Below are 16,651 nucleotides of genomic sequence, written 5' to 3' on the forward strand. Positions count from 1 at the left end.
ATACCCTAAGTTGACAAGGTTTTTTTAAGCCATTTGCTATAGAGGATGAAACTGTAGGGTTGACCCTCTTCATGTCAACTCCTTCCAAATAGTTATATCCAAAATAGTTCTTCTTTCCCTCTCTGCTATCCTACCTACTGTTGAAACAAAAACAGACATGATTCCTATCCTGCTCCTTAGTAAATGTAAAATTTATGAAAATAACTTGTAATCTGTAGACTCAATACTTGGGAGATGTCTTCAGATGTAAACTTCCATCCTTTTTTAGCGAGGTTGTTTTCTCCAAATAAATCTGATCTATAAAATTAAAAAAAAAAAAAGGCTTGGGGAATTTAATCCTAGTGAAAAGATTCCCACCCCACCCCCTAGGGGGCATTTTAAATGATTTCAAAAGGAAATGCATATGCACTTAAGAAACAAATGGCTCAGTGATAAAGAACCCATCTGCCAACACAGGAGACATGGGTTCAATCCCTGGGTCAAGATAATCCTCTGGAGGAGGGAATGGTGACCCATTCTGGTATTCTTGCCCAGAAAATCCTACAGACAGAGGAGTCTGGTGGGCTACAGTCTATGAGGTCTCAACAGAGTCAAACACAACTTAGCAACTAAACACACACACAAGATTTTAATCATTTGTGATGGGAGTTAACTGTTGATTTTTGTTACAAAAGTATGTCAAAAATAAGCAAAACTGAAAACTAATTAAAATGGTAAAGATATATCTTATTCAGTAATAACTATTGCAATAGGGTGAGTGTCCAACATAAATTGAAATCAGCTTCATCAAAACAAATGGTGAGAAACTTTAAAGGCCAGGATATGCTTAGGGATGTTAAGCAGGGGTGCGAGGTTGGGGGGTTTGAGATAGGAGAGGAAGGGTGCATGTGTCTAGGCCTCCTGGTTTTGTTAATTGGTGCTCATTCCAGAGAAGATACTAACTTCTCTTATCTTTATAACTGGAGTTGTTGTTTAATCGCTAAGTCATGTCCAACTCTTTGTGACCCTAGGACAGTAGCCCACTAAGCTCATCTGTCCATGGGATTCCCCACCACTCCATACTGGAGTGGGTTTCCATTTCCTTCTCTAGGGGATCTTCCCAACCCAGGGATCAAACTCAAGTCTCCTGCACTGGCAGGTGGATTCTTTACCACTGAGCCATCAGGGAATCCCTTAGGACTGGAGGCAGTGGTATAAATCAGAGCAAGATGCTCACAAAAGCTGGGAGTAAGACTGAGAGAGTTATCTCTTCGAATGTTTATCTTTCAAAAGTTGACTTGCAGGTGCTCAAAAAAAAAAAAAAAAAAAAAAAAAAAAAAAAACCACTCTGGGTGGTAGAAGATTTACATGGAAAGGGTGCAAAAAAAAGGATTTCTATTGCAAGCTTTCAAAAATAATTGTTCTAAGATGGGGTTCAGAGGGCTGTCTGCCTATCATCAGGTTGTGGCTGAGACAAAAAATGAATTCTGACAGCTTCATGGAGTCATGGAGCTTTCAAAGGCAGGCACTGTAAGGGGGCTGAGGTCATTCTAGGGATGCTGATATGAGTTTTTAGAAACTGTACTATTTGTCCAAGTATTTTATTGGGTTGAAAAGAAGGGGATGGGGAGAGGATTTGACAATGAAATTGTTTTTGCTGAGAATCTGCAGTTTTTATCGGCTAAGACTGAGGACTAGTTGAAAGATTAAGAGATGCTTGACTGGAATTTGGTCAATGAGAGCATCTTTCTCAGGTAACAAAAATTTGAAAGAACCTGCAGGATGATAGGTTTAGGGTTAAGGGGAAATTGGCAAGGGACTAGTGATACAAATATTGCCATTCAATTATACATGTTAAGTTGTATATTTCAGTGTGAATTTGCATTTATCCTAAAATCTATGACTTAATTCTAAAGGTAGTATCAGAAAGAGACATTTGAATAGTGAGAGAACAATCATACTTGAAATAAGCTAAAAGCATTGTAACAATTTTTCTCACCTGCTGTGTATGATGACATTACTTTACAGTAATTCTCTTGAAAAAGAATGTCAATTGAACTAAAATGGGGCAAATACTTTGAAACGACTGCTATTTTGAAATGATTATGATTACAGGTGAACAAACATACTTGGAGGAACCAAGAAAAGAATTTATTTTTTTCTTTAAAATATTACTAAACTTGAATTGAATTCTTAGAGACAACAGTTAATGTAGTCATTTTCCTTTTCTTATTGCTGTAATATCTTTTATGGTGACAAATATGAAGAATAGTTGGCCCATAAAGAAGTTTAAAATGTGCAGAGAATAATTTTGAAAGCCTTAACTTTCCAGTCCAAATTTTTGAACTGGGTGAATTTCCATAGAGAACAAAACATATTAGAGCCATATAAGAAAATATTATTGCAATTTGCAAATCATTGAACAATATTCCTTTTCAGTATGTCTAAAAATACACCTAATTGAACAAGCTTTGAAAACTACTCAAATATTTTTAAAGCCAAGGAAGACAAAACTTATTTTGTCCTTATTAATAGACATCTAATATAATAATATATAGCAAGAGTTAATATCATTAATATGATATTACAAAAATAATTGCTGGCTATTTTTGTCAAGTGCATGAATATGACATTTTGAAATTTCCCAGGTGGACAGATACTAGCTCAATTTAGGGACAGTTGTGTGCTTCTGGATGATTTTGTTAAATTTTATTATTCAACACATTTTTTTTAACTGCCTACTCTATGCTAGGCACTTTGTTAACTATGGAATATACATGGTAAACAGAAAGGATGCTTGTATATTCTCATACATCCTACAATCTTGTGATGAAATAGAATGATAAATGAATCTAAAGTGTAATTATAAATTATAAGTGCTTTAAAGAAAAGTGCTCTTTCTTTATGAAACTATTATCATCTGTCCAGTCAATGTTAGTTGCTCAGGTCAAGTATTTTTGTGTATTGTTTATTCTATTTCCATAGCCTCACTGAATTAATAATAATAACAAATATATGAGGTACAATGTATAATTTACTTAAATAAATATCTGTAGTCAGTAAAGGACAAACTAATCCATTCTGGATTATAATTCTAAATCAGGCTATAGATATAGAAAACAGTATATAGATATAATACATACATACATATATGTGTGTCCCTGTTTACTTATAAACATTGTGATAATCAGATTTTCAGATTATCAGTGTATGTGTGTCTCTTTTGGAAGCCCCAAAATTCTGATTTTGCTCAGAAGACTGAGCACAATCTTTCCAGTAATAATAGAAATACTTAACTCACTTTAGTTCTATGGAGTACAATAAAGTGTACTGCAAAATTTAGAGAAATGCAAATTTTCCATTCCTAATTTATATCATTAGCCTGTGCTATGCTCATCATGTCTGACTTTTTTCAGCCCCATAAAATATAGCTCACCAGGCTCCTCTGTCCATGGGATTTCTCAGGCAGGTACACTGGAATGGGTTGCAATTTCCTTCTCCAGGGGATCTTCCCAACCCAGGGATTGAACCCACATCTCTTACCTCTCTTGCACTGGCAGGCAGATTCTTTACCACTAGCACCACATGAGCAGCCAATTTGTATCATATAGAATTCTATTTGATCATTGGATAAATTTTTCATCATCCCTACCCCTTTAGGACTAAATTTAAACAAAAAAATCTGAAAAATCTTTCTAAATTTATTTATAATCTTTAATTCTAGATTTAAAGAAATGAGTTCAGTGATTAGCATTTAATTGAACAAAACAATTAATATTGCCCTATTATCTGTTCCTCTTCTTTTATAGATGAATGTTCACTGAACAATGGAGGCTGTAGCAACCACTGTTCTGTTGTTCCTGGAAGAGGAATTGTCTGTTCATGCGCTGAAGGGCTTCAACTTGGCAGAGACAATAAAACGTGTGAAATTGTAGATTATTGTAGCAATCATCTAAAGTGCAGTCAAGTGTGTGAACAGCACAAGCAGACAGTCAAGTGCTCATGTTATGAAGGGTGGAAGCTGGATGTGGATGGTGAAAGTTGCTCAAGTGTCGGTAAGTAGATGTATATTTTGCTATATTTAAAAATAGCAAGTGGTGTATGTTTCTGTATTGTGTATCTTGCTATATTTAAGAATGGATATTGAGAAAAAAAAATCCAAAAACAACTCAGATAATTACTAATGGATTTGATTAATTTTAGAAAAGGCATTAAAGTATAATGCACCATATTAGACCTATGCCAAAATCTTTTGGACAAAATAAATTACAATAATCCTTTACCATTACAAGCCATCTGATTATCTTTTTGTTAAATACCTGCTTTTGTTATCTTTCTCCACAGGCGCTTATTTTTCTATTCTCCAAAGCTTTTACTTTTATTTATATGTAAGTGCTTTTTATAACCCCATAAAATCTGGCCCTGTCCCACACTTCATCTGAGTCTCTGTGCTTAGTCATTCATGTCCAAGTTTCTGCAACCCCATGGACTGCAGCCCGCCAGGCTCCTCTGTCCTTGGGGATTTTCCAGGCAAGAATACTGGAGTGGGTTCCATTCCCTCCTCCAGGGAGTCTTCCCAAACCAGGGATCTATCTCAGGTCTCCCACACTGCAGGCAGATTCTTTAGTTTGAGCCACCATCTGTATCTCTGCTGCTCTTGAAAACAACTTAACTCTGGTTGTATTCATCTCTTGCTTGCACATTTAAGACATTCTGCTGATTCTCTAGGTCATATTCCACAGTAGGAAAAGCAAATGAACGCTATGGAACGTGCCCAAATTTGAAATCTTATCCTGTAGCTGGCAATCATAGTGTATTTGACCCCAGGCAGGTAACCCAAAACTTTTGAGCTTTGGTTTTCTCATCTTTCAAATATCAATGCCCAGCACAACAACATGTTGCAAAAATGACAAGAAGCACTTTTACTATGCCCCACACTCATTCAGTGCTTAGTGAGTGGTGGTTTCCCATTAACTTCTCTAGATTATTAGTCTGAGTCACTGGGCACTAAGAGGTCCATGGATAGAATTGGAGGGGGTCCATGAAGTTTCTTAAGGAATAATTTTACCCTTTCATTTTCTTTAATCTCTCCCTGAAAGTTAACATTTCTTTGAGTTGTGAACATATGCCACAGAACAGTTTCTGCAGCAACAATGACTATGTCTTTGTGAAGTGACCACTGTGAAATATCACTGTGAAGTAATAGACATATTTATATCATGTTAAAAATTGTTGCTAATATCTCAAAATCTCTCTTACTCTCAGGCTCTGAAAACCACTGCTCCTTCAGTAATGGGAGTCATTTGACCCACTGCTGAATCTTGTTACCAATGTGTTAATTTAAAAAAGCACATATATTCCCCCATCAAAAACTGTTTTTGTTGATATGATAAATGTATTTGAATATATTTGATTCTTTTTTATTTATTTTTGTTATACTTTATTCTAACTGTTTTTGGACTCTAAAAATTTCTGATTAGGAGTACCCAGGCTTCATCAGGCTCCGAAGAACCCATATATCATAAACATTTTTCATTTTGTTTCTTCTACTTAGATTGTACTTTCCCTCTTTGTCTCTAAAAATTCTGGATATTTTTAAAACCTTCTAGCACAAATCTTTCTTCTTTAATGGAGTCTTCTTCCAAACATGCTAGCTCTCTCCACGTATTTCTCCTTTCTATATATAGAATTTGTCTAAAGAAATATATGGTCACATTTATTTATTTATATTTTTATCTCCTTCCTTTACTCTTTACTTCTCCAGTAAAGTAATAGGTGTCTTGAAGTCAGGAATCAAGTTATAGATTTTTTTGTGTTCTACATAGTATCCAATAAAGTAATATGCATTTAAAAGGATGATTTTCTCAGAGAATATTAAATTATTTTATTACTTTATTTCAAATGATGTCTTGTAGTTGTTTTCTCCTGTTAAAATTTGAGTCCTAGAAGCATAAATTTAGCAAACGTTCATTTGACTTGTTCTCTTACAGAATTCTTGCACAATGTAATTAGCAAGAAAAATAGCAGTTTATTGAAATAAAGATAACCATTTCATATACATGTTTGGAGTAAGGGAATGATAGATCAAACTTAGATATATAATCATGTTTTACAAGAGAATTGGCTCCGTTTCTGATTTTTGGATATAGATGACAAAATGATTGACTTATTATGGCTTTGTACTCTGTGAAATCAATACTCTATGAAATCATTTTAACTCAAGTTAAATATTAGAATAATTCAACTTTTGAATATAAGTTACCAGGTGCAAAGGTAACTCTTCTAATGAATTGACCCCTTCTACTCTCAGCTCAGAAAGAAAATCCAATAGTACCATATCATTTCTCACTGTTAAGACTGCTGTGTATCACACCTAGCTTTGTTTATAATTTAACAGAGAAGCAAAATTATATTTTACCTTTTAAAATTAGTATGGACTTTTGTTTGCTGGAAAATTTCTGATTACAGTTTTGATTTCCATGCTTGTGATGGGTCTGTTAAGATTTTCTATTTCTTCCTGGTTCAGTTTTGGAAAGTTATACTTTTCTAAGAATTTGTCCATTTCTTCCAAGTTATCCATTTTATTGGCATTTAGTCTCCAATAGTAGTCTCTTATGATCCTTTGTATTTCTGTGTTGTCTGTTGTGATTTCTCCATTTTCATTTCTGATTTTGTTGATTTGATTCTTCTCCTTTTTCTTTTTTTTGGTGAGCCTGACTAATGCTTTGTCTGTTTCATTTATCTTCTCAAAAAACCAGCTCTTAGCTTTGTTGATTTTTGCTATAGTCTCCTTTGTTTCTTTTTCACTTATTTCTCCCGCAAGTTTTATGATTTCATTTCTTCTACTAATCCTGGGGTTCTTTATTTCTTCCTTTTCTAGTTGCTTTAGGTATAGAGTTAGATTATTTATTTGACTTTTCTGTTGTTTCTTGAGGTAAGCTTGTATTGCTATGAACCTTCCCCTTAGCACTACTTTTACTGAGTCCCATAGGTTTTGGGTTGTTGTGTTTTCATTTTCATTCTTTCTATGCATATTTTGATTTCTTTTTTTTATTTCTTCTGTGATTTGTTGGTTACTCAGAGCATGTTGTTTAGTCTCCGTATGTTGGTATTTTTAATAGTTTGTTTTTTTTTTTCCTGTAGTTGACAACCAATCTTACCAAATTGTGATCAGAAAAGATGTTTGGAATGATTTCAATTATTTGAATTTACCAAGGTTAGACTTAAGGCCCAGGATGTGATCTATCCTGGAGAAGGTTCCGTGTGAACTTGAGAAAAAGGTGAAATTCAGTGTTTTGGGGTGTAATGTCCCATAGATACCAATTAGGTCTAACTGGTCCAGTGTATCATTTAAAGTCTGTGTTTCCTTGCTAATTTTCTGTTTAGTTGATCTATCCCTAGGTGTGAGTAGAGTACTAAAGTCTGTCACTATTATTGTGTTACTGTTAATTTCCCCTTTCATACTTGTTAGCATTTGCCTTACATATTGCTGTGCTCCTATATTGGGTGCATCTATATTTATAATTATTATATCTTCTTCTTGGATTAACCCTTGACCAGATGGCTTCACAGCTGAATTCTACCAAAAATTTAGAGAAGAGCTAACACCTATCCTACTCAAACTGTTCCAGAAAATTGCAGAGGAAGGTAAACTTCCAAACTCATTCTGTGAGGCCACCATAACCCTAATACCTAAACCAGATAAAGATGCCACACACACACAAAAAGAAAACTACAGGCCAATATCACTGATGAACATAGATGCAAAAATCCTTTCCATGACCAAGTGAGCTTTATCCCAAGGATGCAAGGATTCTTTAATATTGGCAAATCAATCAATATGATATACCACATTAACAAATTGAAAGATAAAAACCATATTATTATCTCAACTGATGCAGAGAAAGCTTTTGACAAAATTCAACATCCATTTATGATTAAAAAAAAAAAACCCTCCAGAAAACAGGCATACAAGGAACATAGCTCAACATAATAAAAGCCATATATGATAAACCCACAGCAAACATTATTCTCAATGGTGAAAAATTGAAAGCATTTTCCCTAAAGTCAAGAATAAGACAAGGATGCCCACTCTCACCACTACTATTCAACATAGTTTTGGAAGTTTTAGCCACAGCAATCAGAGAAGAAAAATAAATAAAAGGAATGCAGATTGGAAAAGAAGAAGTAAAACTCTCACTGTTTGCAGATGGCATCATCATCCTCTACATAGAAAACCCTAAAGACGCCACCAGAAAATTACTAGAGCTAACCAATGAATATATTAAAGATGCAGGATATAAAATCAGCACACAGAAATCCCTTGCATTCCTATATGCTAACAATGAGAAAACAGAAAGACAAATTAAGGAAACAATTCCATTCACCATTGTGACAAAAAGAATAAAATACTTAGGAATAAATCTACCTAAAGAAACAAAAGACCTATATATAGAAAACTGTAAAACACTGATGAAAGAAATCAAAGATGACACAAATAGATGGAGAAATATACCATGTGAATGGATCAGAAGAATTGATATAGTGAAAATGAGTGTAATACCTGAAGCAATCTATAGATTCAATGCAATCCCTATCAAGCTACCAATGGTATTTTTCAGAGAACTAGAACAAATCATTTCACAATTTGTATGGAAATATGAAAAACCTTGAATAGCCAAAGCAATCTTGAGAAAGAAGAATGGAACAGGAGGAATCAACCCGCCTGACTTCAGACTATACTACAAAGCTACAGTCATCAAGACAGTATGATACTGGCAGAAAGACAAAAATGTAGACCAGTGGAACAAAATAGAAAGCCCAGAGATAAATCCACGCACCTATGATCACCTTATCTTTGACAAAGGAGGCAAGAATACACAGTGGAGAAAAGACAATCTCCTTAACAAGTGATGCTGGGAAAACTGTTCAACCACTTGTAAAAGAATGAAACTAGAATACTTTCTAACACCATGCACAAAAAATAAATTCAAAATGGATTAAACATCTAAATGTAAGACCAGAAAGTATAAAACTTCTAGAGGAAAACATAGGCAAAACAGTCTCTGACATAAATCACAGCAGCATCCTCTATGACCCACCTCCCAGAGTAATGGAAATAAAAGCAAAAATAAACAAATGGGACCTAATTAAACTTAAAAGCTTTTGAGAAATGAAGGAAATTATAAGCAAGGTGAAAAAACAGCCTTCAGAATGGGAGAAAAGTATAGCAAATGAAGCAACTGACAAAGAATTAATCTCAAAAATATACAAGTAGCTCCTGCAGCTCAATTCCAGAAAAATTAGTGACCTAATCAAAAAATGGGCCAAAGAACTAAAGAGGCATTTCTCCACAGAAGACATCAGATGGCTAACAAACACATGAAAAGATGCTCAACGTCACTCATTATCAGAGAAAGGCAAATCAAAACCACCATGGGGTACCATCTCATGCCAGTCAGAATAGCTGCTATCAAAAAGTCTACAAACAATAAATGCTGGAGAAGGTGAGGAGAAAAAGGAACGCTCTTACACAGTTGGTAGGAATGCAAACTAGTACAACCACTATGGAGAACAGTGTGGAGACTCCTTAAAAAACTGGAAATAGAACTGCCATTTGACCTGGCAATCCCACTGCTAGGCATACAACCGAGGAAGCCAGAATTGAAAGAGACACATGTACCCCAATGTTCATCGTAGCACTGTTTATGATAGCCAGGACCTGGAAGCAACCTAGATATCCATCGGCAGACGAATGGATAAGAAAGCTGTGGTACATATGCACAATGGAATATTACTCAGCCATTGGAAAGAATGCATTTGAATCAGTTCTAATGAGGTGGATGAAACTGGAGCCTATTATAGAGTGAAGTAAGTCACAAAGAAAAACACCAATACAATATACTAATGCATATATATGGAATTTAGAAAGATGGTAACAATGACCCTATATGCAAGACAGCAAAAGAGACACAGATGTATAGAACAGTCTTTTGGACTCTGTGGGAGAAGGCAAGGGTGGGATGATTTGAGAGGGTAGTGTTAAAACATGTATATTATCATATGTGAAGCAGATTGCCAGTCCAGGTTCAATGCATGAGACAGGGTGCTCAGAGCTGGTGCACTGGGATGACCCTGGGGAATGCGATGGGGAGGGAAGTGGGAGGGGGGTTCTGGATGGGGAACACATGTGTGCCTATGGCTGATTCATGCTGATATTTGACAAAAACTATTACAATATTGTAAAGTAATTAGCCTCCAATTAAAAAAAATAAATTAATTTAAAAATAAAAATAAAAAAATAAAATTAGCATAGAAATCTTTTCCTGCTAATAATTTAGCACTTTCCTAATATACAGTATACTAAATACCATTATCATCATTTATATTGTTACAGATAATAAAGGTTTTGTTAGGCATTAAAATTTATTTTTTATTTAAACCAATTTTCATATATAAAAAGAAATTGATTCTGTCTTTTTTTCACATCATTTCTTTTTGAAAAACCTACAGCAAATTCATAGTTCAATAAAATGAATTGACTATTAACTATTGGGCTTTAAAAGTAAAATTTCTTTTTTCTTGCTCTCTTTTGTTCCTTTTTTCCATCATTCCTGAGAGCTTCTTTTTAAAATGTGTTCTCTTTATTGAATGCAATATCTGTGATTAATCTTCTTGACATTTTAAAAACAAAATAATAATACTCTTTATGTCTCAAATTAGAAGTATGACTCACTCATTTATTTTCCTCTTGAATTTTCCTCAGTTGTCTCATGATTTTCTCTTTTCTTTTCTAATAATTCCTTCCTAAATTTTTGCACTCTGTCCTTGGCTGAATTGCTGAGCTCATTACTCTATTTTTCTCTAGGTTCACTTTTGACATTTTATTAGTTAACTATAATAAGATTTTGAAAAGAATTTTTTATGATTGTTATTTTTTATTTAATATGCCTGTAAACCTCACTTCCCTTAGGCATTTGGATACTTTGTCAGCTCTTTAAATATTCCCTCTTCAGTACATATTTGTTAATCACTTTTCTCCTAAGTATTTTATTTTTACTTATAATAACCCAGAATACTTCTACTGACTGCATTTCTTTTTTATCTCTGGTTTCTTCACCGTTTGGCAGGTAGGCTACTTATAAATTATCATCAGCATGTTTCTAATAACATCAGAAAGAACATAGTAGCATCCCTCTTTTATTTTCTGTTGGCCTGATTAGGTTAGATTTACCCACCAATATATTTCTTTGTTTTTAATCACATTTTCTAAAATGTTTTTAAGATTATATTTTAAAATTTATATATTCTTTTAAAAAAAGAGATCATGGATATAAATAAAAATGTATAAACATAGTAACCACTTATTAGTACATAGTAACCACCTATTAGTACCACCTATTAGTCCATCACCTAAACTTTCTAAAGTTATTTTTGAAGGTCTATTTTATTTTATATGTTTTATTGAGTTATAGTTGATTTGGAGCTCCATTTATTTCTTTATCTTCAGAGTTCCATTTATTTTATATTTTTATTGAGTTATAGTTGATTTTCAGCTCCATTTATAACTTGGTTTTGTTTTTTGTTTTTTGCACCCAAATATTTATTTGCATCCAATATTTTTTTGCACCCAAACTTTAGTTCTACAAAAAAAGCATCTCTACTGCAGCACAGAGTTACACATATTGTCTTGATGATGGCAGTACTCACTCTGGCCTAATTTTTGTCATCCTCCTGTTTCTAAACTCCAGTAGTTGGTGATGGACAGGGAGGCCTGGCATGCTGCCGTCCATGGGGTCGCAGAGAGTCAGGCACGACCGAACTGAACAGTTCTACAGCTTGTGAGAAGTAAAATATTAAAAAGTTGAAGAAATGTGGTGTTTTTATTGTAAAGGGAGAGGGTAATCTAATCTGGAAGATGAGAATTAATGCAAAGAATTTAGTGAGAATAAGAACATAGTAAGAATAAAATGATATTTATAATTTGATGGTCTATCTTGGAGAACAATGGAAGTTAATGGTGAAGAGATCAGGAGAATGAATTTGATGGTGGGGCAGGGGGGTGAAGGTGGTGCAGGGAGGACATTTATAATCTGGTCATCCATTCCTTTATCTGTCTTAATAAAGTGAGATTTATGCCTGTCAGTCTATATCTGTGATTTTAAAATAAGTCTTTATTATGAAAAGAACCTCAAATCCTTCAGCCTGCCATTCAGGACTTTCTTCATTTTTGTTCATTTAATGTCTTCAATCTGATGTGTCGTTTTTCTCCACTGTGGGTTTTCACTCCATGCACATTATTTCTGATTTCATCATTATTAATGATAGCAAATGCATGATGGCCAAGAATGTATGAGGTACTTTCATATATATCACTTCATTTTGCTGTCTCCTTCATGTACACTTCTCACTGTCATGTGTGACTGTCAAGTATGATAATATCTTCTGCATTCTCTCTGAAAACTTGAATCCTATACTCTATTCACATCTCTCTCCTCTGTAAATCATTTCTTTCTTTTTTTTTTTTTTGCTTTTTATTTATTTATTTATTTTATGGAAGTATAGTTGATTTACAATATATTAGTTTCAGGTGAAGAAAAAAGTGGTTCAGTCTTGTCTATATTATTTTTCATATTATTTTCCCTTGTAAGTTATTAGAAAATATTGAGCATAATTCCTTGTGCTATACAGTAGGTCCTTATAGTTTGTCTATTTTATATTATATATAGTATAATATAGTATAGTCTATAATATATACTATATAATATAGTAGAGTATAGTTAGTCCTCAAATCCATATGAATCATTTCTGGAAGTTAATTATAATACTGTTGATAGCTTCCATTTATCAAGTATCTAAAATGTCAAAGGTAATTTATTTGTAAGTAGGTAATATAATTTGTATACCTATTGAAACTAAGACCAGAAGATTACTTCATTTACTCAGAGCCTGTGGTAAAGAGATGCTGCTGCTAAGTCACTTCAGTCATGTCCGACCCTGTGCAACTCCATAGACAGCAGCCCACCAGGCTCCCCCCGTAGCTGGGATTCTCCAGGCAAGAACGCTGGAGTGGGTTGCCATTTCCTTCTCCAATGCATGAAAGTGAAAAGTGAAAGTGAAGTCGCTCAGTAGTGTCTGACTCTTAGCGACCCCATGGACTGCAGCCCACCAGGCTCCTCCATCCATTGGATTTCCCAGGCAAGAGTCCTGGAGTGAGGTGCCATTGCCTTCTCCAAAAGAGATGCTAGAGAAGAGTTTTTGAACTTCATTACTCATGACTCCAGGAACTTTTACAAGCTGCTCTGAAGATCCAGTTCACCTCTATTTACTATGTGCCCTCAAATTCCCATGATGTCTTTGAATAGTCTGTTTTATAAGCTTATTTCTATTACTTACACCTAAACTTTTTTTTCAAAGCAGAGGTTAAATCAAATTATTTTATGCTTCTTTTGAAATATATGAAAATTGTGTAGTAAATGCTAATTGAATATAAAAATGCCCTTTATTACTTAAAATACCAATATACTTTCACTATGTTTTTACCATCTGTGCTATGAGTACAATTAATATGTTGCTTCTAACCACGATGTATAATCATGTGACATGTAGTACCAGTTTCTGTTTATCCATTCTATCACATAGGTTCACTCAAATCATCTCTGATCTTTACACAAATACCACTGCCATAGACATAGATTTATCTATGTTTTTATAAATCTGCTTGAAAATTTTCAAGACTAAAGTACCCAACTCATGGGATGTACTTATATTTACTATGAATAAGAACCAGTTGTTCTTCAGAGTGACTGAACAGACTACATCTACATCAACAATACATGTCCAAAGTTCCCACATCCTTGCCAGCTCAAAATTATCAAACATTCTAATTTTTTTCCACAATATATAGGAGTTAGGAGTATAATGATATTTTTCATTGCTTTAGTTGGAATTTTTTCTTATTATTTATATATGAATTTGGGCATTTCTCTGTATACCTGTTAGTCTTTTGCATCCCTACATTTATTTTGGTTATTTTCATGTTAAGATTATTGCCTTCCCTTATTGATTCAGAGAAATTAGCCATCCGTTCTAAATTTTAGACATTTCAAGCATCTCCATTCAGTTATCCATCTATTAATTTCATTCACATTGACCTTTGTTAACCAATTCCACTTTATCGTTCTCCTTTTTATTCACTTCTTTCTTTACTCCATTTCTTTTCTTCTTTCAGTAATAATTTTTATCACCTCCATATTCAGTGTCTTCTGGGCTAGCTATTTATTCGTTGATTCTAATAATAAGGCCCTGTGCCATGTCATACAATCCCTTACCCCAGTGCATTTGCGGTCAAGCTATTTTGTTTTTAATGGTTTACACGTTGTGTTTTTTTTTTTTTTTTTTTTTTAAGGTTTATTTATTTATTTATTTTTGGCTGTGCTCGGTCTTCATTGCTGAGCATGGGCTTTCTCTAGTTGTAGAGAGCAGAGCCTACTCTCTTGGTGTGGTGTGTGGGCTTCTCATTACTGTAGCTTATCTTGTTTTGGAGCGCAGGTTCTAGGCTGTGCAGGCTTCAGTAGTTGTGGGTCCCAGACTCTAGAGCACAGGCTTAGTAGTTGTGATGTATAGTCTTAGTTGCTCCGCTGCATGTGGAATCTTCCTGGAGCAGGGATCAAACCCATTTCCCCTGCATTGACAGCCAGATTCTCAACCACTAGACCACCAGGGGAGCCCTGTGCTCATGCTCTCCCTCTCTCCTGGTCTCTGACTTTCTCTTTCATATACACAAACAGACATCAAATGCAGATTCTTGCCACTTAAAAGTCTGTTCTACCCTTCCTTCTATAGATTCTGTCCTCTCCCTTCATATATATCACACTTCAGTAATGCTTGACTATCATTCATTCCCAGCATAGCTAGAGCTGAATTAATGGAGAAAAGGTAGCAGTAATATATACTGAGCTAGAGAAACAATAGACCATTTATTACTTAGTGAGTTTCTACTGTGTAAAAGAAATGTATCTGATATGGGAAGACAGAAATCCAAATAAATTCTTATATATGAGAGCAGAGAAGACAGTAACAATTCTGAAATAGAAGGAGAGAAAACACTATAGCTATAATATCATTTTGTGTTTAATATTATATGTATGAAAAATAAATAGGAGCTATTCATATAGAATTGCTAGCTGTAGAGTTATAATCACAATTTACCCTAAGAGGACTATAGAGGGACTCTTTTCCTTAAACAAGTCATCCATTGCTTTCATATTCTATCTTGTAAAAATTATTGTGCAAACCTGAAATGGAAATAAAAGAAAATCAAAGAAAAGAGATAGAAAATTACAATATTTTGAACATTTTTAAAAAGCTACTTCTGATGTGCTGCTTATAAACATGAAATTCATTACTATAAAATGTAAAGTGTAAGCTTACTTTTTGTGTGTATGTAAACTCACAATATGCTAAAGTAGAAAAATTCCAAGCCACTTCTTTGTAGAGTGTAATGTACCGGCCTGAGCTGTTAAATTCAGTCACTTACTAGACAGGAGCTAGTATACTGGAAAAAAATTGTTAGAAGACTGTAAAAATGATGACTGTTTCACCTTTTGTTGATACTCATTTCAAATCAAGTTTGCCTCAAAAGAATTTTATATATCTACATCAAAACTAAATCACTGAAAATTTAATCGTGTTTTATTGTTAAATGTTTTATATAGAGTTTTTGTTTGTTTTCATTAAAGAAAAGACCATTGTGAGACCTGTAATTTTTAAAACTAGTCTATTTTTTTTTATTTCAAAGTCTTTTAAAACTAGTCTTTATAATTTCCCAGTAGTATGTAAAATGGCATACTGGATTATTTATTTTAGCTTTCATTATTCTCTCAAAGAGAAAATAGTAACAACAAACCCAAAGAAGTTTTATTTTAATCATCTGTTTTTCTCTATTTTATCAATTTCTGTAGTTTTATTGATTATATTCTTCCTAATTCCTGTGTGTTAGTTCCTTTTATATTTCTTGAATTATTGAGTTGAAATATTATTTTTTGTATGTTTGAATACTCTAGTCAACTAATGTAAATATACAGAGAAGAAAAACATTAAATTGTCAGAATGCTATATTGTCTTTCTTTATGTAGATAGGAAAATTTTCAGAGTTGAGTTTAGTTATACAGAGTAACCAAATGAAGTAAAAATACATGATTTTTAGTTGACAGTGGACTAAAAATAACATATGTACAGTTCGTTACTTTTTATAAATTTCCACATTTATTACCATATTTCTTGTTTCTTATAACAGATAAATTGAGATACACAATTCAGTGGTCTATAGTGTATTTAGAGAGTAATACAACTGTTACTACTGTCTAATTTTAGAGTATTTCAATCACCCTCAACAAACCCCACAGACATTAGAAATTACTCCCCATAAATACCTACACGTGACTCTGGCAACCACTAGTTTATTTTTTGTCTCTGTAGATTTGCCTATTTAGACATTGCATAGAAATGAAATCAGTTCAGTTCACTTCAGTCGCTCAGTCGTGTCTGACTCTTTGAGACCCCATGAATCGCAGCATGCCAGGCCTCCCTGTCCATCACCAACTCCTGGAGTTCACTCAGACTAATGTCCATCGAGTCAGTGATGCCATCCAGCCATCTCATCCTCTGTCGT

General features: G+C 33.9%; 1 protein-coding gene across 1 annotated transcript in view; it reads left to right on the forward strand.

The window, feature by feature from the left end:
* Window positions 1-16,651, forward strand: part of LRP1B (LDL receptor related protein 1B) — a 1,834,206-nt gene that overhangs the window by 1,038,280 nt on the left and 779,275 nt on the right. The window contains exon 23 of the mRNA XM_052653145.1: window positions 3,789-4,034. Coding sequence (XP_052509105.1) covers window positions 3,789-4,034 — 246 coding nt within the window. The remainder of the gene's footprint in view (window positions 1-3,788; window positions 4,035-16,651) is intronic.

This window comes from Budorcas taxicolor, chromosome 2 (genome assembly GCF_023091745.1).
Source record: "Budorcas taxicolor isolate Tak-1 chromosome 2, Takin1.1, whole genome shotgun sequence".
Lineage (NCBI taxonomy): Eukaryota > Metazoa > Chordata > Mammalia > Artiodactyla > Bovidae > Budorcas > Budorcas taxicolor.